This window comes from Oryctolagus cuniculus, chromosome 6 (assembly GCF_051225735.1).
Source record: "Oryctolagus cuniculus isolate XC-2025 breed Fujian yellow rabbit chromosome 6, ASM5122573v1, whole genome shotgun sequence".
Lineage (NCBI taxonomy): Eukaryota > Metazoa > Chordata > Mammalia > Lagomorpha > Leporidae > Oryctolagus > Oryctolagus cuniculus.
This window is the reverse complement of record NC_142872.1, coordinates 25529664-25553931: the sequence shown is the minus strand read 5'-3', so window position 1 is coordinate 25553931 and position 24268 is coordinate 25529664. Positions and strand designations below refer to the sequence as shown.

At 45.2% G+C, this 24268-nt stretch overlaps 1 protein-coding gene and 1 long non-coding RNA gene across 5 annotated transcripts in view; one reads left to right on the top strand and one right to left on the bottom strand.

Annotated features, from left to right (window-relative positions):
• TRPC7 (transient receptor potential cation channel subfamily C member 7) overlaps positions 1-24268 on the top strand; it is a 131898-nt gene that overhangs the window by 46033 nt on the left and 61597 nt on the right. Inside the window, exon 3 of the mRNA XM_070076125.2 lies at positions 1248-1430. Coding sequence (XP_069932226.1) covers positions 1248-1430 — 183 coding nt within the window. The remainder of the gene's footprint in view (positions 1-1247; positions 1431-24268) is intronic.
• Positions 1-24268, bottom strand: part of LOC149126065 (uncharacterized) — a 296586-nt gene that overhangs the window by 241340 nt on the left and 30978 nt on the right. For 2 of the 4 annotated variants that reach the window (XR_016236143.1, XR_016236141.1), the window contains exon 3: positions 15708-15820. The exons of 1 other annotated variant lie outside the window; for it this stretch is intronic. This is a non-coding gene — a long non-coding RNA (uncharacterized LOC149126065). Of the gene's footprint in view, positions 1-11646; positions 13188-15707; positions 15821-24268 lie in introns of those variants that run through there. One more of the 4 variants, XR_016236142.1, reaches the window with a different exon arrangement.

Below are 24268 nucleotides of genomic sequence, written 5' to 3'. Positions count from 1 at the left end.
TTCTTCCAGCCATCACTTACTTACTTCTTTCTCTAACACAAAGTGACACTTTGATGCAACAGCCCTGGAAGGAGACAAAAATCATTAACTCAGAAAAATGGCTAAGCTTCTTCAGCTCGCCAGGCTCCCCCTTACTCACTAAGGAATCCAGGTTCTGGAAAAGCAAAACTACACTCTTATTTGCCAACCACTATTTACCAGTCTGAGGGTTGTAGACAGTCATTAACATCGAAAGTGACATTTGGCTCTTATGTAGCTTCTGAATAGACTCATTTCAACTGAGAAACCAACAAGGAGGACTCTAGGGGAAAACATTATGTGGAGTAGTGGGATTAGAGTGACATAAGATGTTCTCTTGCCCAGTAGTTCGCATCATTACCTGGAATCTAAGCAGCCTGGCTAGGGAAGAGAGAAGTGGTGAAGTCACTAGGAACAGAAGTCAGACTCTCAAAGATACTCAGACAGGTGTACCCAGGGGAAGGAGGAAGGAAAACCAGGAGCAACTCATTAAAAACCAATGAAGCAATGACAAAAAAAAATGTCGAGACCTAAAAATGTTTATTCAACAGGCAGGTAATTTAAGGAGCCATGATTTGCCATACAAATGGATATGCAGTAAGAAAAATCCTGATAGATTTAAATTACTTTGATTTTAAAATGCGTAATTTACAGACAAGTTGTTAGCCCATAACATGTACATTTCATCCCCAGTGTTAGCACTGCAGCCATATATCTCAGCAAACTTCCTATAGGGAGCCATCACCACTGTAGGCTAGTGCTTGGGAGGGGAGTGTTATTTCCACCATCCTCAGTTCAGTTCATGTCCTAATTACTCTTCTCCCAGTACTGGCTCAGAATTGGACACAGAAAGCTGCTGTCATGAAAGAGCACAGTGTACAGTGTGCCTCCACTCGAATCACTTTCAGAGCAAGGTTAAAAGATAGATTCCTGGATCTGTCCTCAGAAATTCTGACTCAGTAAGTCTGGGGTGGGGCCTGATAATCTGCAACTAATGTGACACAGGTGGCCTCTGGACCACACTTTGACAAGTGCTGACTTAGGGAAGGTGTCCTCTAGGTTGTACGTTAGGAGAAACTATCCTGCTTCTGGATCTAGCATCCCCTTTGTTCCAGGGTGCTCCATAAGCTCACACTTGGTGAACAGTTGCTGATCGACACTGCTGTACTGGACAAGCCAATCTATGGGGCTCACTGTGCCACACCCCTGATTTCTCTTTATTCTGTTAGAACGATTACAGGAAGTTATCTATGCAGTGCAAGGATTTTGTGGTGGGTGTGCTGGACCTGTGCCGAGACACAGAAGAGGTGGAAGCAATTTTAAATGGTGATGTGAACTTTCAAGTCTGGCCCGACCACCACCGTCCCAGTCTGAGCCGGATCAAACTCGCCATTAAATATGAAGTCAAGAAGGTAAGCTTCCCTATCCCTGCTGGCCATCCTGCCTTTCTGTACAGGGCTCCTGGTGTAGCTTTGTGTTCATGTGTATTTTATGCACCCACAAGGTGACTATGAGGACATGGAGTTCCTTTAGCTGGGGAAATGCCTCCCTTGCAGAGCTGTTCAGAGTCTTTCTCACCAGCTCCTCTGACCTCAAGCCCCAGCCCACCAGGAGAAAGAGAGAAATCGCAATCATCAGTCCATGAGCAGATCTTGAGCCTAGACCAACAAAAGAGAACTTCAGCTTCTAAACCAATGGCAGAGACATTACAGTGATGGCTCCCATTAGTTAGTAGCAATTTCCTAAGTCTTACATGAGAAACATGTCACTAGCGCCTTTCAATATCATTTATTGAGCTTTTTCTGTGTGCCGGGGAACTAGTTGTGTTGAAAATATTTTAGTATAGAGGGTCTATGGAATCCATGGTTCTGGGAGGTTTAGAGGAATTTCGGTCCAATGGAGTATGAAAGCCCTTACTAGGAAGCTCAAGTAGATTTTGCCAAGAGTAAGCTGGATCCACTTCCTTGATATACTTCAAGGTATCTTTAACAGCCATTTTCACTCAGAAGTCCTCACATCCACAGTAACTGGCCAAAATGAAGTCCAGAGGAGCCAAAGTCTATTATATTCCCATTTCTGACTGTACTCTGGATTCTCTTTTGTTACCCAACATGATTCATCCTAATGCAAACTGAAGAGCCCCAAAGACCATCTGTTCAAATAGCAATGTGCTTTTCACATAAGCAAGGCAGCCAATCAGTTTTTGAAGAGTCTTATGTTTTTCACCTATTTTTCATATTTCCTTATGGTCTAAACTGACTGGTATTTTGAATGCCCTTGGGCTGAACTCTGGGCATTTCTCCTCTTTCCGGATTATCTTAACTGGTGTGGGATAAACTAGCCTTGAACAAACCATATATATCACTGTCACTGATCTCAGGAGACCATCCAAATGTGATGAAAAAAAAAAACTTCCTGTCCTTTTACTTTAATAATAATAATATATCCTAAGAAAAACGCTTTTAGAGTCCCAAAGGTAAAAGTGATGAACCACGGGAAAGGTGGCCTTAGAGATTAATATTAGAAAGCACAGAGTTGGGGATGGGTAATTTGTGGAAGTTAGGATACAGTTTCAAGTGTAATTCTATCTTCTTAGCTCAAGGAAACCCATTTTTTAGCCTAACCCAAGAGCTTACTGAGACTTTTCACCAAAGCACAGCAACCATGTCCTGAAATTGCTGGGATATCAAACAAACGCAAACCAGCTGGGTAATAGCAATGTTGAAATACTAAAAAAGAGCTGGAGCTTCCAAAACTAAAAATATTCCCTTTCTTCTCCAAGCCACAGAATTCTCCTGCCTCCTAATAGAGGGTAAAGGTAAAAACAGCTTGGAAACCCAGAGCACAGGAGATGCTTGGCATTTACAGACTGATAGCCAGTTTTGGCTATTCATGAACGATTCCAACCTTCCAAGGAATGGAGGCATTCACCATTTTCTTGAAACATAAAATAAAATACATTCACAGACTGATAGCCAGTTTTGGCTATTCATGAACAATTCCAACCTTCCAAGGAATGGAGGCATTCACCATTTTCTTGAAACATAAAATAAAACACATTCACAGACTGATAGCCAGTTTTGGCTATTCATGAACGAATCGATTACAACCTTCCAAGGAATGGAGGCATTCACCATTTTCTTGAAACATAAAATAAAATGCTCCAGCAACACTGCCATTTATGGCACACTCAGTCTGAAAGTCTCGCCTTCCACAGCTACATGATCCCTCTTACTACACGGTCCCTCTTATTGTTCATTACCAAGTACAAAATGGTCCTGGTAATGAACGAAAAGAAAAAGTGAAGCCCACCATGAACATGACAGTTTAGGTCAGAATAAAAAGTTTTCATGAGGGAAATTAATTGCTTTAGTGGTTTTTGCCAATTAGGAGAGTCTTAAAGATCTCAGGAAATATCCATCATGAACGTCAAATGTCTGCTACAATCCATAGGTAGAAAGGTGATAAATGTCCTGCATAAAATGCCAGTCTTATTCATTTCAAGGAGATCCACTGGACAGATTTTCTCAAACCATGTATGCCATTGTGCAAAAACAGACTCCTGGCCTTCCTTGACAACTTATTCTATCATGAATTACCAGTGAAAATACCTAATATAAAAAGACCTGTTGGTATTTTAATGAACTTCCATTTTTAATTTATGAACTTCAATATGCTTATATGAACACAACGTAATCCTGAGTATTTGCCTACTGAAATGACTAGCACTATGGCCTGTTTACAAACACATTGCCTTGTCAACGGCCATACCACCCTAAACGTAACCAATCTCTTCTGATCTCAGAAGCTAAGCAGGGTCGGGCATGGTTAGTCCTTGGATAGGAAATAAATACGTTGCTATTTACAAATGAGACACAGAGACAGAGAGATATCATGAGTCTTGAGTCTGGAATATATACCTTAAAAAAACTCCTGGCCAGCACCGCTGCTCAATAGGCTAATCCTCCGCCTTGTGGTGCCGGCACACCAGGTTCTGGTCCCGGTCAGGGTGCCGGATTCTGTCCCGGTTGCCCCTCTTCCAGGCCAGCTCTCTGCTGTGGCCAGGGAGTGCAGTGGAGGATGGCCCAAGTGCTTGGGCCCTGCACCCCATGGGAGACCAGGAGAAGTACCTGGCTCCTACCTTCGGATCAGCGCGGTGTGCCGGCCGCAGCGCACCGGCCACGGCAGCCATTGGAGGGTGAACCAACGGCAAAGGAAGACCTTTCTCTCATCTCTCTCTCTCACTGTCCACTCTGCCTGTCAAAAAATTTAAAAAAAAATTAAAAAAAAAAGAACTCCTAAGGCTGTGTGCACATGATGTCAAATAAACCCATTAATTCATTAATTAAAGTAAACTAGTTGTTCTTGGAAGCTCCATAGATAACTAGTAGGTGTTCCCTTACAAAGAAAAGAAAAAACATTTTGTGTTCAAATAAATTAGGAGACCTTGAATAAAACAGTCAACACATTCCTTTGCTTCAAAATCTTATAGTGCCCTTAATATGCATCACTGCTTTAGAAGAAAGGTATCGTAAGTATTACTGACCACATAACCATTTCTTCTAGAAAACTAGGTTTTCACATGTCAGTCTTCTGGAAGTTCTCATAGAACCACCCTGCATGTCCACAAAATGCCTGGATCTCAATGAAGTGGGTGCTACTTTGGCTGGCACTGTGCCCAGGTCATGTCTTTCATTTGGATGTTGCTTCTTTCCAAGCTGCACTCTAATTTCTCACCCTCTGGCTGGCTTAGCCACGATGTCAGTTTCCTTTAGAGGAGGACAGGTGCCCACCATCACACAGGACAGCACCTGGCAAAGGGGAAAGAACCCTGAAATGGATGCCAGGAGATCAGATTTCTAGCCTAATTCATACACTTACTACTCATGGGGTACTGGGCAAGTCAGGGAAGCTCTCTGGGTCTCATTCAGCATCTGCAATAAGAACATAGAAGATTCTACTCTGTGAGCCCAGCTTTCGTGAACTTTCAAACAAACTGATACAAGAAGAAGGGTTCTATAAACAACAAAACTCCCTGCAGCTCCAAGAACAAGCACCACTACTGTCATTTAGTATTGACTCTCCTTGGGACTCTGGAAGTCCTTTCACCCTCTGAGATAGTCCCATACCCTTGTAAAGAAAAATGAAACTTTCTAGTTCACTAAACCTAAAATGTGAAATTTTAAGGTTTTTAAAATTGCTTTAATTGATAGTTTGGCTAAAACTTATTTCTAGTAGAAGTTATAATTGGGTTTAAGGATCTTGAGAATCTCCTCTTTTTCTTTGTTATCTCTTGAAAGAAGTCTAGCAATGTCCCCTAGGAAGGACATCATTCATATAGCCCAACATTCCTCCCAGGAAGACAAAAAAGTCTGAGGATATGGTTGTTCTCCCTGACTTCTGTCTTAAGAGGACCACGCTGCTCAGGAGGCATGTCGGAGATGTGGCTAGGGGGTGCCCATTAGGGTCAATCCTGGGTCCAACTACTCGTTAGAGGCCACTCAAGTAATTCACTTATCTCCCAACCCCCAAGGTTTCTCACTTATGTCATCTGTAAAACTTGGATAATAATGTCTACTTCAAAGCGTTATTTTAAAAATCATGTGGAATCACATGTGTGCCTCAAATGTCTCTGCAGGCCTCATGAGCCTGTGAGTTTAAATGAGAAGTACAAAAGCACATGTTGCACTGGCTTATACTTAATATCCACATCTCTCCAGGATGTTTGTGTTAACCACCTGAGTCCAGGCTAGCTCTCAGGAGCCACAGTTCCTTCCAAAGCCAAGCTGGCCTCTGGAGAAGCAAGACCCTCTGCCCCATGCTGAGTCACACCTAAGCGCATAAGCCCACAACTAGAGAAAACAATCCTTCCAGCTCTGGCTTGCAGCTCCTCTGTATAAACAGTCTTTGGTCTTCTCCTTCAGGGCCCTGTTGGGTGAAAGACATCTGGCTGTGTTCTCCATCTCCATTTCTTTCTTTCTCTCCCTGCCCTCCCTCCCCCGGAACTGGGCCTAAATATCCTTCTCAAAAGCCTTCTTCTCCCTCTAAACAACTCTAAACAAATGCTTAGAGGACTTCCAGTCCCAGTAACTGGGAAAACACAGCCAATCTGTAAATCAAGTTTAAGCTCAGTAGGGCATAGATTGTACCCACAAAGGGTACACACTCAGATGCAATCCTTGCTGCTCTATTCTTCTTGATAAGTACAAGACATACTCCTTTCTTCTCTTCCTCTCTCTCTCTCTCTCTCCTCTCCTCACCTCTGGGCTTAGAGGGATTATCTTTCCCTTCCTTCCCCTACATCATCTCTTCCTCCTTTCTAACTTCAGTGGGTCTTAACATGGATCAAATGTACCTCCTGCCAGCGCCGCGGCTCACTAGGCTAATCCTCCGCCTTGCGGTGCCGGCACACCGGGTTCTAGTCCCAGTCGGGGCACCGGATTCTGTCCTGGTTGCCCCTCTTCCAGGCCAGCTCTCTGCTGTGGCCCGGGAGTGCAGTGGAGGATGGCCCAGGTCCTTGGGCCCTGCACCCCATGGGAGACCAGGAAAAGCACCTGGCTCCTGCCATCGGATCAGTGTGGTGCGCCGGCCACGGCGGCCATTGGAGGGTGAACCAACGGCAAAGGAAGACCTTTCTCTCTGTCTCTCTCTCTCACTGTCCACTCTGCCTGTCAAAAAAAAAAAAAAAGTACCTCCTATTCACTGCAGAAGAGGACTGTGGGCATCAGTCCCTTAGGCTCAACTGTCAGAGGAGAGTGAGACAAAGAGAAAGCCCTATTCTGCACGATACAGACCTTCACTCCTCTTGAAAGGGAGATGGGGCGTCTTTGGATAAAACTAAGCAAAGGTCTGCTGCTGACAAAACAAAAACCAGACACAAGAACACTTCTTTCCAAAATATATTACGCCCATAGCAGAAAGCACATCTATTATCACATAGTATGGCAGTATCACCAACAAGGGAGACTGGTTCCCATTGACAAATTGCTTTTGCCACCACCACGAGCTCTGCAACAAATTCAGACTGACAGGAAACCCAAGAGGAAGCCATAGTCTTGCCCTCAAAGAGCTATGAGTTGCCTGGGTGAAACCGACAGGCAACCCATGATGCGACCTCATCAGCTTCTGCACAGGGTGTGCCCATGAGCACTTCACTCACGGAGCAAAGCAGAGATCACAGGCGCAACCTCTTCCACAGTCCTAGAAGGTCCCTAGTTCCAGCATCATAGAATGTGCCCTGCTGTGGACGCCTCTGATGAAGGTTCCAGCATCGTAGAATGTGCCCTGCTGTGGACGCCTCTGATGAAGGTTCCAGCATCGTAGAATGTGTCCTGCTGTAGCTGCCTCTGATGAAGGTTCCAGCATCAGGCCGGCGCCGCGGCTCACTAGGCTAATCCTCCGCCTTGCGGCGCCGGCACACCGGGTTCTAGTCCCGGTCGGGGCGCCGGATTCTGTCCCGGTTGCCCCTCTTCCAGGCCAGCCCTCTGCTGTGGCCAGGGAGTGCAGTGGAGGATGGCCCAGGTGCTTGGGCCCTGCACCCCATGGGAGACCAGGAAAAGCACCTGGCTCCTGGCTCCTGCCATCGGATCGGTGCGGTGCGCTGGCCGCAGCGCGCCGGCCGCGGCGGCCATTGGAGGGTGAACCAACGGCAAAAGGAAGACCTTTCTCTCTGTCTCTCTCTCTCACTGTCCACTCTGCCTGTCAAAAAAAATTAAAAAAAAAAAAAAAAAAAAAAAGGTTCCAGCATCGTAGAATGTGCCCTGCTGTGGATGCCTCTGATAAAGGTTCCAGCCATCTTTCCTTTCATCTCTAAGACCCCACCCCCAAATACTCCTCAGGAAGCAGCTTCGGTCCTCCCAGGCCTGGCAGGCCCAGGAACCTTAGAGGTGCCCTTTCTTGGCTCTACCACACTTGCTGGGTTATTCTTGACTGAGAAAGTTGGTTTCACATGCAATGAAGACCCAAGACAGGACCATGGAGAGGGAGAAAGCAAGCAGATGGCTGAGAGGACCCTTACAAGCCCCACCACAGTGACATCGCTGCCTTCCCTCCATGCTGCTGTATTAAGAAAATAATACGCCCATGCTCTTCACCAAATATTCACTGATTATTTATTAAACATTCCTTGATGTTCAACACTTCACCATTGCTCAGGGGTGAAGATACTGGGAAGACCAAGAGCCAGACCCTGACCTTGAGCAGCAGTGGAGAGAGTATGAACAAGGGTTTCAATCCTTTCTGAGCAGGACATACAGGAGAGAAAATAGAGGCAGCACATGGCCCAAGGAGGCCCTGGTCAGCTCTGTTTCAGACCCTGGCAAAAGCTTCCCCCAGCAGAAATGCTGATAGCAGGATTTAGTGGATGAGAGCCAGATGAGTTGGCAATGTAGACAGAGAGGGGTGAAGGGTACAAGCCATAGCCCATGAGGAAGAGGGCATGTCAGGGAACATGGTCAGTGGGGGATGATCATTTCCCTGGGCCTGTGTCACTGTGAGGAGAGAAACAAGTTTAAAAGATTGCTTACCAAGAACCTGATCCTGGAGGGCATTACAGGCCATGCATAGGCCCCTGCCAGCACACCAACAGGGCCTGATGCAAACATTCTGTTTTTTACTGTCCAGTATGGTAGGCATGAGCCTCGTGTGGCTAATTAGCCCTTACTATGCGGCCAGTGTGATTATGCAACTGAATTTATAAAGTAATTAACTAAAAAAAAAAGTGATTACCTGACAATTCAATAGCCATGTAGAGCCAAGAGTCACCAGTTGGACAACACAGCTATATATCTTTATTCATGCATTCGACAAGGTTCTTCTGAGTGACTACAAAGTATACTTGGCCATCACTGAGGACATGGAAGTGAATGAAAATGACATGATCTCAGCCATCGTGGGGATGGCACACAGAAATCAAAATGTCACACAAGTAACTTGTAATTCTGCAATTATAGCAAATGCTATGGGGTAGACAAACATGAAAGTGTGCGAACTTCTCAAAGTAGATGTGACCTAAGCAGGGAGGTCAGTAAAGGCTCTCCAAGGAACTCATGCTTTCCCTGAGAGCTAAAGAATGAGGAAAGTTACCAAACGTAGGGAGGGCACTTCTGGCAGAGAGCACACATTCCAAGCATGTTCAAAGGCCCTGTGGTGAGAAGAATTAGCAACTGAAAGGAGAATGCCACCACGTAAGACAGCATGCAGAGGAGCAGGATGTGGGATGAGCCTACAGACAGGGACTCGCCCATGCAGAGCCTTGCAGACCTTGCCGAAGGACTTTACCTTTTTTTAAAAACAAACAAAAGGAAGTCATTTAAGGACTGTAATCAAGGGTGCCTGTGAAGATCAGGATAGATGGAAAGAGAGTTCTTCCACTGAAAAAAGGCTGGAAGGCAAAATGGGACAGGATGGCTGCAGCAAATTTCTTGGGTAAAGGGCCAGGCTGTTACTCAAGATCGGCTAAGTCATGCTGGGATGACAACCAAAATCTAAGTGGCAGTGGCTTTTCATAAAAGAAGCGCTCTTCACGGCCCATGTTATGTTCATCTTGGAATGGCATTTACTCGAAAACAGAAACTGGTAAACAACCACCAATTCAAATGCTTCCTCCATGCCAGAAGGAAACTCAGTTCTGGAGAGTCTCACCCCAGCAATAGCATGTTTTCACCTGATCCTGCTTATTAAAACTCCCTGTGAAAATTAGCCCCGCCTCCCACCTGGTCAAAGAAGGCCCAGGAAGTGTAATCCTGTCACAGGTCTGAAAGGAGAAGAAACCAGAGCTGATGGGCAAAAAGCACTAGTGATGACCACAGAGAAACACTGAGGGTTATCATACTGATGACTTCACCTTCTCTGTGAGCAGGCAGCAGAATCCCCCTGCAAGGTCAAAGCCAGCCTGAAGAAGCAAAAAATGTTTAGGAAAAATTCTGTGGGAGCAGTAGGGAGCCAGACAGTGGATCCCACAGTCCAGGCAATACTGTGGGTTCTAAATCCATTGACGATGGTCTGCATCCTTTTTTTTTTTAATCATAAGTCATTGGGCTTATACTTATTGTTTGTTTGAAAGGCAGGGAGAAAAAGATAATGATACTTCCATTCACTGTCTCACTTCCCAAATGCCCACAGCAGCCATGGCTGGGCCAGGACCTCCATCTGGGACTCCAATGTGGGTGGCAGGAACCCAAGTTCTTGGGCCATCACCTGCTGCACATTAGCAAGAAGCTGGAGCCAGAAGCCAGAGCAGAGTACTGAACCCAGGTACTCTGACAAGGGGTATAGGCATCCCAAGTGACAGTTTATCCCAGTGCTCCACAGCACCTGCCCTTGGCCTGCATTCTTAATAAAAGTAGATCTCCATAAACATTGGTAACACACCAAGCCAGTGTCCTCCTTAAACTTTAATTCTCTGCTGTAAGCTTCAAGATTCAGGGTGAGAAGCAAACAAAATGTACCCTTAGAGAAGAATGCCAAGGAAGGAGTGGACAAGCTTGGAAGAGAGTGGTAGGGGCATCCTTCCCCATATCACCATTCTGTCTAAAATTAGGTCAGGGCCTCTAACCTCATCAAAGCCTCTGCTTCTTTTTCCCATGACCATTTTGTGCATATTTTATAGACCGGCCATAAATGGGCCTCTCTTTCTATCTGGAAAAAGTTGTAGAAGAAAATAGGACTTGTCAGGCAGCAGTAGAGTTATGGCTAGAAGCCAGCCTGTGTTTTGCAGATATGCCCTGCTTGATGTGTGGGCTTACAAGGGCCTCATGGGTACCATGGACCCTGCTCCAATTCTGTAGAGCCTCTGACCTGTGTGCTCAGAGAGACAATGACGCTCAGCAGTGGGTGCAACCCCGGTTGGTAGTCTCTCCCTGATGCGGTGACCATAGGGAGGAACACCCGAGAGAGGGTGAATGCCCTCTGCTGGGTACTCTCATTTCCTCTGTCTGCACAAGGCACAGGCAGGGCCAGTGAGCAAAGGGGACCTGGGGACATCAGGGCTTTCTGGAGGACAACTGCGGGCCTGTCAGACGCTCACATGCTCTGAGCAGCCGTTCTCCCACTGTGTTTTCCTGCCGAGGCATCGCTCTAACAGATGCTCTGAGTTAGGAAGATCAGAGTTGTCACAAACACAGTCTGGCTGGCCAGGCACTACCCCAAACTGCACTGCGTGGTGCCCACAAGCTGCCAAACACTACTGGAATCTTCTTGTATTGAAAGCATCCTTCATCATCCTCTTTGGAAATCCCTCTTAGTACTTCTGTAGCTCCACCTTGGCCACAAAACTGATCAACGTCCATTACTCTCTGGCTCAGAAAGGCTCTCTTTGGCATGAGGAGGTTTTGTTCTGCTCAAGCAGCCACTCTTTAGAAGAGAAGGAATAATCTGAGTGCTAAGCATGAACTGGGATCCCTTTTCTGCCACGAAAAGACCCCAAGACCCTTCTGGGCAGCAGTATAGTGCGGTGGCCAAGAGCCTGATTCAAGTCCCAATCTTTCACTTACTAGACACGTGGCTTTACATAAATTATCTAACTTCTGCAAATTACTTATAACTTTTAGGCCTAATTTGCTCATCCACATAATGGGAATAAATGATAAACAATAGTCAGTGTTTATTATCACATTTAATGTACTTAGAATGTGGTAAGTGTACAACAAATCAGCTATAGGAAGCTGTGTGCCATTTTGCATGCAGAACTACTTTTACAGCTAAATCAGCACTTGCCAGCATCAGCCAGGTAACTGCTGTGAGAACTGTCCTGTGCATCACAGACTGTTTAGTAACATCCTTGGCCCCACCCAGCAAGACCCTGTTCCCAGCTAGGATCAATCAAAACTGCTCCAGAGACATTGTCTCTAATGCCTTGGGGACAAGGAAGGGGTTTGCAAAATCACCCCCTACTGAGACCTCTGGGTTGCTTTCTCAGGGCCTGTGCCCTAATGAGGACACCGACTACAGTTACCAAAATCGTGCTGGATCTTTGTAGATGGTGATTCTCCAACTTCTAATGGAAGCTTGCAAGCCTGGTAGAAATCACCAATGCCTGTGCCCCACTCAGTTTCCAGTGCAGTTTGTCTGGAAGGCATCACGGCAACTCAGTGTGTGTTAGAGGCTTTCCCGTGGTTCTGGTTTTCTACAAAAGATGGAGCCCCTGGAAGGTGGCAGGAGCTCTGTGCATTCGTTCCAGGAGGACCCGTATACTGAGAGGGGAAGCAGCAGCACCTTTCCCCTGAGGAGGGGGCTCAGATTACCCAGGCTCCACAGTGGGTCTCAGGGGTGCTCCCTCTACTCACTAATGAGGGCTAGCCCCTTCCCCCCACCCAGTCCCGCTCACTCTAAGCTGGGGGAAAGCAGAGTGCCTACAGTGTCCTCAGGCCCTCAGGCAAGCTGCACATTGTCTGGCAAGACTTTCTCTGATGCAGATTTGCAAAAGAGATTTCAGATCCTCCAAACAAGGACTGTCACAGCACAGCAGAACCCAACCGCCTTTTTGGTCATTTTGCTGCTTTTGGTTCACCTCTTTCAATACATTAATATTTTCACAAAAGGATAAATATTCAGTGCATTTTTCTTCTTCTTGGTTATCATGTTCCCTGGAAGCCTTAGCTGTGTAACTACCATCATATTCCTCATGTGCTGCATTTGTTAGAACAGTCAGAGCCTGACTATTATTAAATTCTGTTGCAGGGGTTAACAAGTAGGGAGGAGTTTGAGGAGCATCTGAGTGAGGAACATAAACTTCCCTGTCCCCCTGAGAAACTGACACAGATCAGATCCCATTTACAACCCCGAATGCACAGAATAACAAGAGCCATTTTCAAATTGTCACTTTTATCCCAGAGTCAAACAGATCTTGGAAATTACGGTCTCCCGCCAGTGCCGTGGCTCACTAGGCTAATCCTCCGCCTGCGGCACTGGCACCCCGGGTTCTAGTCCCAGTCAGGGTGCCGGATTCTGTCCTGGTTGTTCCTCTTCCAGTCCAGCTCTCTGCTGTGGCCCGGGAAGGCAGTGGAGGATGGCCCAAGTCCTTGGGCCCTGAACCCGCATGGGAGACCAGGAAAAACACGTGGCTCCTGGCTTCGGATCAGCGCGGTGCGCCAGCTGCAGCAGCCATTGGGGGGTGAACCAACGGAAAAAAGGAAGACCTTTCTCTCTGTCTCGCTCTCTCACTGTCCACTCTGTCAAAAAAAAAATATATATATATATATATATATATAAATTACAGTCTCCCCCAGGGCCCAGTGACTAACTCCAATAAGTTAAGCTAAAGATCCACTACACATTTCTGTCTCATTATTTCTATGGTAAATGTTCATATATAGATTCAGAGTTTTAATGAGCATTTGATCTTTCATATATTCCTCTCATTTTGTACTACAATACATTATTCTTTTATTAACATTCACCTGCTTAAAATTACTTGCAAATTTTCTTGATGGAAGGGGAGCTTTGTAAGTTTAACTGCAAATGAAAATTTTTGCTTAATAGAGATGCTTTAATTTGTGAAACCAAGACAGTCATATCTTGATTCCAATACAATGTAACTGGTCTATCTACCTCTTCTCTCTCCTCCCCCTCATCCTCCTTGCCCACATATAAAAGCACACAGGCAACAGTCAGAGAATTTTTTAAATAATCAGATCATGTCACGCCCCCACTGAAATCCTCCACCTATGGATGAACAAGCCAGGCATAGTCACTGTCCTCGGGAAGCTCATAGCCTATCAGCTCTCAGTACTATAAGCACAGCCTGAGACAAGAGTTCTCCAGCTAGTGCCTTACGAAAAGTGGGATCTCAGGAGAAACCTGCAAAACAGGTGCAGAACCAGGATGGGCCAGAAGCAGCAGCTAAGCTCAGACGTGGTCTCCAGGAAGTCCAGGATCAACTCGACTTCACGAGAAGCCTTGGAATGTGAGTAGCACCACAGAGTTGTTCCAGATGAAGGCTGGGGAATAACCTTTGTACACCTGTATCTGTCAGTCATTAGCTGCAGTCTACCCCCAAGGGGAGGGTAGCCATCCTAGCCATTTCTGGGTCCAGCAGGTTCACAGGCTGGGAGGAATTTCTGGAGAAGGGTGTGCCTATGAACTTCAATAGCCAATAGCCCTAGCAGCTAGGGATGGACACACTTTCCTAGTAAGGGGGATCCTGGCAGAGCACTAACGCCTTCTTGCCCCTAAAGCACTTCTAGTCCAACCATTAACTGGAGCCCACATGGTTCTGCCCGGCCTGCTGCTGTCCTCCTCTCTACCTTGCCTCACAACTCTCTCCTGCTCCCTGACCTCCAGCCACACCACTAGCCTCTCTTTCCTCAAACACTCTTGCTCCTGGCCAGTGCTGGAACCAAGGGAGGGATAGGTCCCTTCTTCTCAGCTCTATGAGGACTATATCCCCCTCAGAATTCCAGGGGTCTCCAGACCCCCTATCCATTCATAGCCAGCATCCTGCTCCCTCCCTCAATAGCCCTCTTTGTAATGAAGACCACTCTTGGTTTACTTGTTCATTGTTTCCCTCAGCAAGAGAACTCTGTGGCGGTAGCTCACACACTTCCAACCTAGAGCAGGTCTAGACAAGTAGAAGACTCTCAAAAAAATTGTTAAACAAGTGACTCAAGGAGTAAATGTACCACACCTGAGTTTTCTCCCAGTTTTTATTTTTCTGAAATATAACAAAGTCCCAAGTTCAACGACATGAGATGCATTCCTAAAAGCTTATTAAGGAAACTCGGAATTCTCTTGAGGATCAAAGTGAGATAAACAGGAAAATATCCCATAGTGAATGACTGGATTAGGCATTGTCTCTTTCTTAAACTCCTACAACTACCACTGAGTCCGTGAAAACTTGGTTCATAGCTGATGGCCTTATTTTACTTAAAAACACAAAGAAATCACTTAAATATAAAATACCATTTAACTTGTAATAATTTGATCTCCAAATTACATCAGAAGAAATTTAAAATTAATCTTCTTATAGTTATTACACACTTAATAGGACACTCATAATAGTTTGTTTAATAAGTATACTTACTATAAAAGTGTTATCATTTGTAATCTGTGTTATAATTTTTCTTTGTATAGTTATTACACACTTATTAGCATACTTATACAGGGGTACTTGAAAAAGTTCATGGAAATGCAATTAAAAGATAGTTAAAACTTTGCAAATGCTGCATAAGAGGGGTCTTTAAAGGGTCATGATAGGCCGGCGCCGCAGCTCACTAGGCTAATCCTCCACCTAGCGGCGCCGGCACACCGGGTTCCAGTCCCGGTCGGGGCGCCGGTTCTGTCCCGGTTGCCCCTCTTCCAGGCCAGCTCTCTGCTGTGGCCCGGGAGTGCAGTGGAGGATGGCCCAAGTCCTTGGGCCCTGCACCCCATGGGAGACCAGGATAAGTACCTGGCTCCTGCCATCGGATCAGCGCAGTGCGCCGGCCATAGCGCGCTGGCTGGGGCTGCCATTGGAGGGTGAACCAACGGCAAAGGAAGACCTTTCTCTCTGTCTCTCTCTCTCACTGTCCACTCTGCCTGTCAAAAAAAAAAGGGGGGTCATGATAATGTGCATTATGAAAAAACTAGACATGGATTTCAAAAATTTTCTGCACCAACATAAACATCTTTTAATTCTATTTTCCAAGACCTTGTTCAAATACTTGTGTATTTGAGTAATACTTATTACTAATTAATTAGTCATGTACACTTACTATTCCACAGGAAGCCCATGTGCTGTTTTGCTTTCTCCTCTCCTCGTCGGTGTTACCAGCTAGAGCAGGCTTGAAGGACAGGATAGCCATGTACCACCTATTCCCCGCTAAATCTGTGGGTAACATACAGACAAGACAAACTCAGACCCAGGCCCTGCTGCTCAGGAGCTTGAATCCCACTCTTTATCAAGCAAGTAAACAAAGATTAATTCAGACACAAATGGCCTGGGAGGTCTTCATGGAGGAGGGGGTAACCTCTGAGAGCTCAGGTGAAAAGGGAGAATACAGAGGGCACAGGGCACGTTCAGTTGGTCTGGGAGTGGGTATGTGGGCAGAGAGGAGCCTGAAGGGGAGGGGACAACAGGACGTGAGCAAGCCGAAGCTTGAGGTAGAGAGGGGGGGGCTGGCTAGGAAGGCTGGGCCAGCCCAGAGCACTGAGGCATGAGGCTGTCACTGCAAAACGTCAAGGGCTGTTCCAGGGGTCTGGGCAGTTTGTATTTCTAATTATCCTGCACAACCAACATTATAAAGATAAGGAAAATATTTTAAAGAAAAACAATAATGTTCAATCCTATGCCCCCTACATCATTTGTTTTCTTAACGGTCTTCCAATTCTTTCCCAAATGCAGATATGTATTTACATACTTTATAGCTATAGGGCAAATAATTTTGTGATGTGATTCACCAAGCATTTGAATGTGAACATTTTCTATGTTTTCAATAATTACTGTTTTTATGCTCGCATAAAATGTATATCCTATAGTTTCTATTTTCTCTACTACTGAACATTGACTTTTTCAACATATTTACGTGAAACTATTATCTCCACATATACAGCTCTCTTTTCTTCTTTTCAATTGTTTCCTTAAATTGGATCAAAAAACATAAATATCTGCTATGCTTCTACAAACGCACTGCAAAATTATTTTCCCAAAGAGCCATACTGGTTTTCAGTACAGTCAATGGTATTCAACTGAACTAGTTTCCTCGGTACTTTTCAAATATTTGGAACTATTAATATTGTTGCCCTGATTTAATAATTGTAAAATATTTTCTTATGCCTATTGCAAAATGCCTTCTTCTGATTACCAGGTAGATGAGCATTTTTCTATGTGAATCACAATCCCACTCCCAAGGCTCCACACACCACCCCTTCAGTATCCTCTAGCATTTCCACACTGGAGCCGTAATACTCTCCTTTTGATTTCTAAGACTCTTGTGTGACATAGAACTTTATATACATCTGTGACCACACTTGTGGTGTGTCATGACTACAGGTAGTCTCACTTCAGTGAAAGAGGTCAAAAGTAGCAAAGTTTGATGGTATATACAGGAAAGGGAAGTAGCTAAAATGAGCGGAGTAGTCCAGGAAGAAGGATGAGTAATTATAGGACACAGCTATGCTCAAAGAAGGAACCTGTGTGACTACCATTTTGGAGGTATACAACAGGGTTTTGCAATTAATTCAGTCTATCTGCTTCTCTGAGATGCTGCTTTTCCAACCACAGGACAAGGGACTCTGATTCCTCAACTACACTAACAGAGACTTAATTTAGGTGAGAGAGGGAATTATATGTCATTTGGGAGCCTGGAGGGCTTCATGGTAGGATGGGGCAGCACAGAGCTCTAAACATCCCAGAGGAGAGTTGGGACCACAGTAGAGGGGGAAGGGTTACAGCAGAGGACAAGGGGAGAGGAATCAGGGCTTGACAGAAAAACGGAGAAGATGGAAGGGACAATATCCCTGCTCTTCACATGCATGCTGCATTCTCATGCAACCCTGCCCTGTCTCCGCCATTTTACTGATGAAGGAACCAAGGTCCAGAGAAGAGGAGCAAATCACATAAGTTGCACAGCTGGTAGGAAGTCAAGCAGGTACTGAAACTGCCATCTGTCTGGTTCCAAAGCATCTGTTCTGAGCTCTGTTCTTTGCCACCACACTGCACTGGAACGCAAGGGTTAAGATAAGCTCCCCATCCAAGAGGCTGCCAGAGACACTTCCCTAATGGGGAGGACCCAGGGAGCCCGCAGATCCTAGGGGCACTAAACTCTCAGCTAGCCCTTCCAACTCAGTTTCCTTTGAGTATTTTCAACGACAGCAACATAATACTTGTTGTTCTAAGAATTACCTTCGCTTAGTGGGCAAAAAGGAAATGTTAAAGTGTTGGCTAATTTGGAGGCTGCGTTCAGTGACCATCAAGCTAAAATTTAATGAAATTAAGACCCATTAGGGAGGATTTACAAAGACAAAGTTCCAACAGCCAAATCCATTAGCACTCAGTTACAGAGCCTTAGCAGATAATAAACCACTGCCCAGAGAAAACGGACTTTGTTCTGTGGGGGCAAGGGACACAGGGAGATATGTGACGTTCTATCAGAATTTTAACTGCTTATTGTAACTATAAAAGGCGCAAAAATATGCTGAAGGTTCTTCACAGGTTTTTAAAGGTTTGTTCCTGAAATAACTGACTCCCTTCCAAACAATCCAAAAATGCATGTTTCTGTTGAAAACACAGACCTTTCAACCCGATTTGACAAAAGACTCAATGTAGAGTAGTGGTTAGACTCATAAGGTCTGGAGGGAGACAGCTCAAGGTCACCTTAGGCAAACCATTTCCTTTTGCTTTTCCCTCTTCTCTACCATAAGGATAACAGCACTTGCCCTAGACAGTTCCAGTACATTGTCAATGCTGGATAAATTCAGGGTATGAGTACATTACCAATGCTATCTTTCAGGAATTGTTTTGGTCCATAATAGGTAATAGTTAGGGAGCTAGTGGCTATGTATTATTTTGGTGGCAGGAAAAGCATAGACCATTTCATGCTGTCATACCCTGTGACTTTAAAATATCTCTATTGCTAACCTTAATCTATTCTGTCAGATTTTATTCTATTAGTAAATTATTTTGTATATAACTTATACATGTGCATATATATATATATATATATATATAAAACATTATTTAGATAATTACCAGAGAAATGGGCATAATCAGTATGAATTTGCTTCAGGAATCCCTGGGAACAGAAATATCACATCTTAACTGTTACTTCATTTAAGTCAAGCTCTGAAGCAAGTGCGTGGGTTCACATTCTGACTGGAACCTCAGATAAATTACTTAGTCTTTTTGTGCTTCTGTTCACTCATTTGTTCAAAAAGAGAGAGAAAGAGAGAATACCAGTAAGTGTGTCTATGTCATAGAACTGTTGCAAGGATTAAATTATTCAATATATGAAAATCATTTAAAATGCTGAGAATATGTGAAATCAGGCACATAGTAAGAATTTGAATGCTGGTCTTTACCATCTTTTAACTGTTCCAAATCCTATGAGATCTGGCTCAGTGTCTCTTGAGCAGGTTGCTAGGAAACTGTGTCTCAGTCACTCTGGGGCATCCTGCTCTGTGTCACAACAGAGCCCTGAGGACTCACCCATCGACCCTAAGTGGAGCTTGTGGCCTCTGACCGTCTCTGGACACTTGATGCCACTAACAAGTTCTATTCATCACCATCTGTCCCAAGATGGGGCTCCATCTTACTGATACGACACTTTTTTGTGCACCCACTACGGCTCAGACAGTAGAGCAGGTGCTGGGAATACAACAGGTAGAGAAAAGCAGATGGGACCCCCTTCATGAAGCTTCCAGTAAAGCAAGATCTCTGGACTAGAGTGGCACTGGGACCCTCCCCGAACTTCCACAAAAGAGAACCATGGTATTGGTCAATCCCCTGGACACTCTGAAATGACCCTCATTTCAGGTTCCATCTGCCTCCAGGACAGAGTTCAAGCGGCTATCTGCCACCTGATGGAGACTCCCAAACCCCACTCCCCTCTCACAGACTCAGGAAGCCTCTCTCCAACATCAAGTACTCTCCTCCAGCCTCTCCCCTTCACTGGGCCGCAGTCTCCCAAAAAGCCAACATGTGGTCAACAGAAATCCAGAAACCAATCCCCCAGAAATGTTTAGCTTCTTCTTAAGCCAGGACCAGCAGAGAATAGAGCCCTCATGGTCACTCCCTCAGGCGCAAAGGAAGAACGGCACTCACACTCCTATAACAAGTCTTTGGCTAGGAAAATGAAACGGACTCATCTCTCAGGAAGGTTACTCAGACACCAGCCACAGAGATGGGGTGAAGGAGGTGGGTGTGTGCAGCTCAGTGAGTGGTGGCAGCATCTGGACTACAAGGATGTCAGAGAGAAGGAGAATACAGAACAGACTTGTAGGGGCTGACAGCTAGAGGAAATTAACAAGATTCTGAGAGTGTGATTTCAGCAGAGAGCAGTAGCCAAATTTTGAATAATCAGGAGGCCTAGGAAAACCAAGATCACAGGTTAGAACATCTCGATAGAAGGGATGTTTCTACCTCTGAGGAGGAAGATGAGCATCAAGGTAGAAAACAGGTGAAGACCAAGAAAGGAGCTCCTGTCCAACAGTCCCAGAGAGGAAACAAGACAGAATACTGGGGACTGGAAACTGAAGACAGGTGTTCAACTTATCTTTGGTACATAAAACTTAGGGAATTAGAAAAAAATCAATCATTTTATTTGTTCACAGTTCTACATATGAGGAAATCACAGAGCTCAGCAGGGAAGTTCTTACGCTAGAATTATTTACTCAGCTGTCTTCCATTGGTCAGTGAGTTGGGATGGAAGATGCCAGAAGGTGACACCCACATTGCTGGCACATCAATACTCCCTCGTATGTTCTCTTTCCTGCATGCGGCTGCACTGAGCTTCCTCACAGTGTAGTGCCCTCAGAGGATTTGGACTCTTACATAGTGGTGTGTGGGAAGACAGAGGGTGGAAGGGTTGGGGGGACTTTCCCAGGAGTCAAAGTAGGTGCTGGAGATCTCTAAGGCCAATCTTGGAAAGTTTTTGTTGCATCACTTCTGCTATATTCTTTTGGCAAAAATATGTCATTGAGAGCTAGCCCAGCTTCCCAGTCAGATCAACACACCCCTCCTCTTGATGAGGTACCATCATGGTCCCACTCTACAGTATGTGGGATGGGAGATACTGTTGCCACCACCTTTGGAAATACCATCTACCTCAGAAGGAGAGAAGAATTACAGCTGTCATTTGTGGGACTACACTATGGAGCTAAGGAGATGAAGCAAAGGATTCATTCATGAATTCATTCAACATACATATGTGGAAAGTCTTCTAGGTCCTGAACACTGTTCCAGGACCACAGATACAACACAGTAAAAAAAATAGATGTATGTTATGTAGCTGACATTCGAGTACAGAGTTTAGACAATAAATGCATAACAAATTCTGATGGTTGTTAGGTGATACAGAGAAAGAATAATAAGAAAATAAGAAGGGACTGCATGGAGCTGGGGGAAGACATCTGTTTTGGACAGGATGGCCAAGGAAGGCCTTGGTGAATTTCAGGCACTGCCAAGAGGAAAGCTAGATCATAGTGAACAAAGGGGAAAGTGAAAGGCAAGAACCAAATTATCAAAAGCCTTATTGACATGGAAAGAAATATGATGGCTTTTTTTTTAAGCACAATAAACGATCTTTCATTTGGCCTGCTGTGCAGCTGAATGAGGCACAGTTCTTAGAAACCTACCCTCACTAGCCAAATAATGGCCATGCCTGCCCCTGAGAAAGTGGGACAAGAGGAGGTTTTAAAATTCACCTCAGGGGCTGGCACTGTGGTGTAGCAGGCATCCCTTATGGGCGCTGGTTCGTGCCCCTGCTGTTTCTCTTCCAATCCATTGCTCTGCTATGGCCTGGGAAAACAGTAAAAGTTGTCTAAGTGCTTGGGCCCCTGCACCCATGTGGGAGACCCGGAAGAGGATTTTGGCTCTTGGCTTCGAATCAGTCCCACTCCGGCCACTGTGGCCATTGTGATCAGTGAACCAGCAGATGGAAGACCTTTCTCTCTATCTATAACTCTCTCTCTCTCAAATAAACAAGTAAAAACCTCTTTAAAAAATTTCTAAAAATTCACCATCAGCCCTGCACCCTCTAATTCATTCTCAGACCACTGGGCTTCCCTTCTGGCAGAGCTGGGAGAGGTGTCTTTCCAATAGGTTCGACATAACAGTGACTAGAGAAAACATCCAAGTTTTTCTTGGGGAAAAAATGTAAAAAAAGAATTCCGCATAGCTCCAGATGGCTTTGTAAATTAAATTAAACCACAACTGGCCCAGGAACTTTCCCCATCATAATTACATTATTGATCATTAACATTTAAAGAGGCTGCAAACAGAAGACTGGACATTATAATAAATTATCATTGTCCACTAGGCAGGTTCCATGAATCAAGTGCCCCTGGAGCCTTCTGAGACTGTCTGATGCTGTAATTCAAAGGGAAGATGTTGTTTTGCTCTTTAGTTCATGGGGTACAGTGAGGGCAGGAGTGAGGGAAAGTACATATGCACACAAAAAAATCTGCAATATGGATATCTGGCCCATAGAACTAAAAATAAAATTCTGTTACAACTTCACTAGCTCCCAAGGCCCCTTCCTTTTCTGATTCATGTTTGGTCTTCCTCTTAACATGAATCACAGACCCTTCAGGGCCTCCCATCTCCCACTACACCTTGAAGGGCAAGCCAGCCTGAGCTACCTGCACCTCCCCTGACATGCCAGGCTCTGAGGCTTCAGTAATAACAGCAACAACAACAATTTATTAAGTGCTTAACCCATGCCCTTTGTCATGCCAAGAGCATATTCATTCAGTACAGTATCAATATTGTTGTCCCCACTTTGCAGATGACACAGACATAGCTCAGAGGAAGGTAACTTGCTCAGTATCACACAGCCAATCACAGGCAGAGGCCAAGTTTAGTCCAGAATCTGTGCGACTCTAGAACCCAAACGCTTTGCAGCTCCCTTTCCCCACCACGGCCTTCCTGACCTTCTTGGTTGTCTGGGAACAGTATTCATGGCTCAGCACAGAAACCCCTCCCTCAGCAAGCCTTTCCTCACAGCCCCTCCACCTCCCAGCTGGGCTGCGTGCCTCTCCCCTGCTGTTCCATGGCACCCCTGGCTAATCCTGTTACAGCACTCTTTGAACTACTTTGTGCCTACTCAGCTGCCTTCCTGACAGGTCTGGGGTACCCTGGAAAAGAGGACAACATGGACTGCTGTGTTCCTGGTATCTGGCTCAGGGGAATCTTGTTGAATAAATGAACACAGATACATAGATGTAAATTTGAGTGTGCACAGATGTGACTTTAAACATTCACATCTTAGGAGACTCAGCTTCAGCTTCTGAAGAACACGAACATGCTAGGAGCAAGAGCAAGAGTTTTATCTGCTATGGAATGGTATAGGGCAGCAAAGTGTGACCCAAATTGACCCAACCCATCACAAGATTTCCTATATATGTCACAGCATGGAAGTTGGCCCCTGAGGCCAAAGATGACTCCCTCTTCAAACAGCAGACTCAAGTGCTCAGGGGACCTTGGCACTGAATGCTGAATAGTCACATCCTCTGCATATTTCAAACAGGTGCTAGAGGTCATCTGCATTACCACAATTTGCCGTCACCAGAAAGTCTTTCAGTATTTAGGGTGTGGTAAATGTCTCAGAGAAGTGAAGAATACAGCTGAAATTGTCCAAACTGGAAGCCCTGGGTGGCAGAGTGGACCCAGATACCACCAAGAAAAAAGAAGTCAACATTTACTGATTGTCTCACTTAGATATGTAGCAGGCTCCTCATCTAACTAAGTCCCTTAAAGCACTAGAGAGTAAGGAGGGGCAGCAGGAGACTTATGGAATTGGGAGGCACCCTGATGAGGCTTAGGAGGCTGCACTATGGCCTAGCAGGTAAAGCCGCCACCTGCAGTGCTGGCATTCCATATGGGCACCAGCTCAAGTCCTGGCTGCTCCATTTCCAATCCAGCTCTCTGCTATGGCCTGAGAAGGCAGAAGAAAATGACCCAAGTCCTTGGACCTTTGCACACGCATGGGAAACCTGGAAGAAGATCCAGGCTCCTGGCTTCAGAACGGCACAGCTCTAGCTGTTGAGGCCATTTGGGGAGTGAACTAGCGGATGGAATCAATCCATCAATCAATCAATCCCCCCCCTCCTTTCTCCTCTCTCCCTCTGCCTCTCTGTAACTCTGCCTTTCAAATAAATGGATAACTCTTAAAAAAAAAAAAAAAATGAGACCCAAAGGAAAAACTTAGGTTAAAAAAAAAAAGTGCTTAGTGTGCGCTACCTGTGAAGAATGATGGTGGCTGTGAGAAGAGAGGGGAGGTGTATCAACTGGTACACCCTACTGTGCCAAGGACCCAGAATCACATGAAAAACAAACTTGAACTCAGTCTATACTGGGTCTTTGCCAATCAGGTTGGTGCTAAAAACTGAAAGAACCAGAAATAAAGTTAATTTTTAAGGAAATCATGAAAGAAGAATTCCCAAAAGTTGAAAATCTGGACAAGTCCTAAATGGGGGTGATGAGCAAGGGTTCTGAGGCCAATAAGATGCGGTGATTAGGCCCCTCAATCTTTCTCCTTGTGAACTGAGATGAGCTATGTGTAGGGAACTAAGAGTACTGGTTCAGGATTTTACACCTTTCTCTCCATCCAGCCTTAGT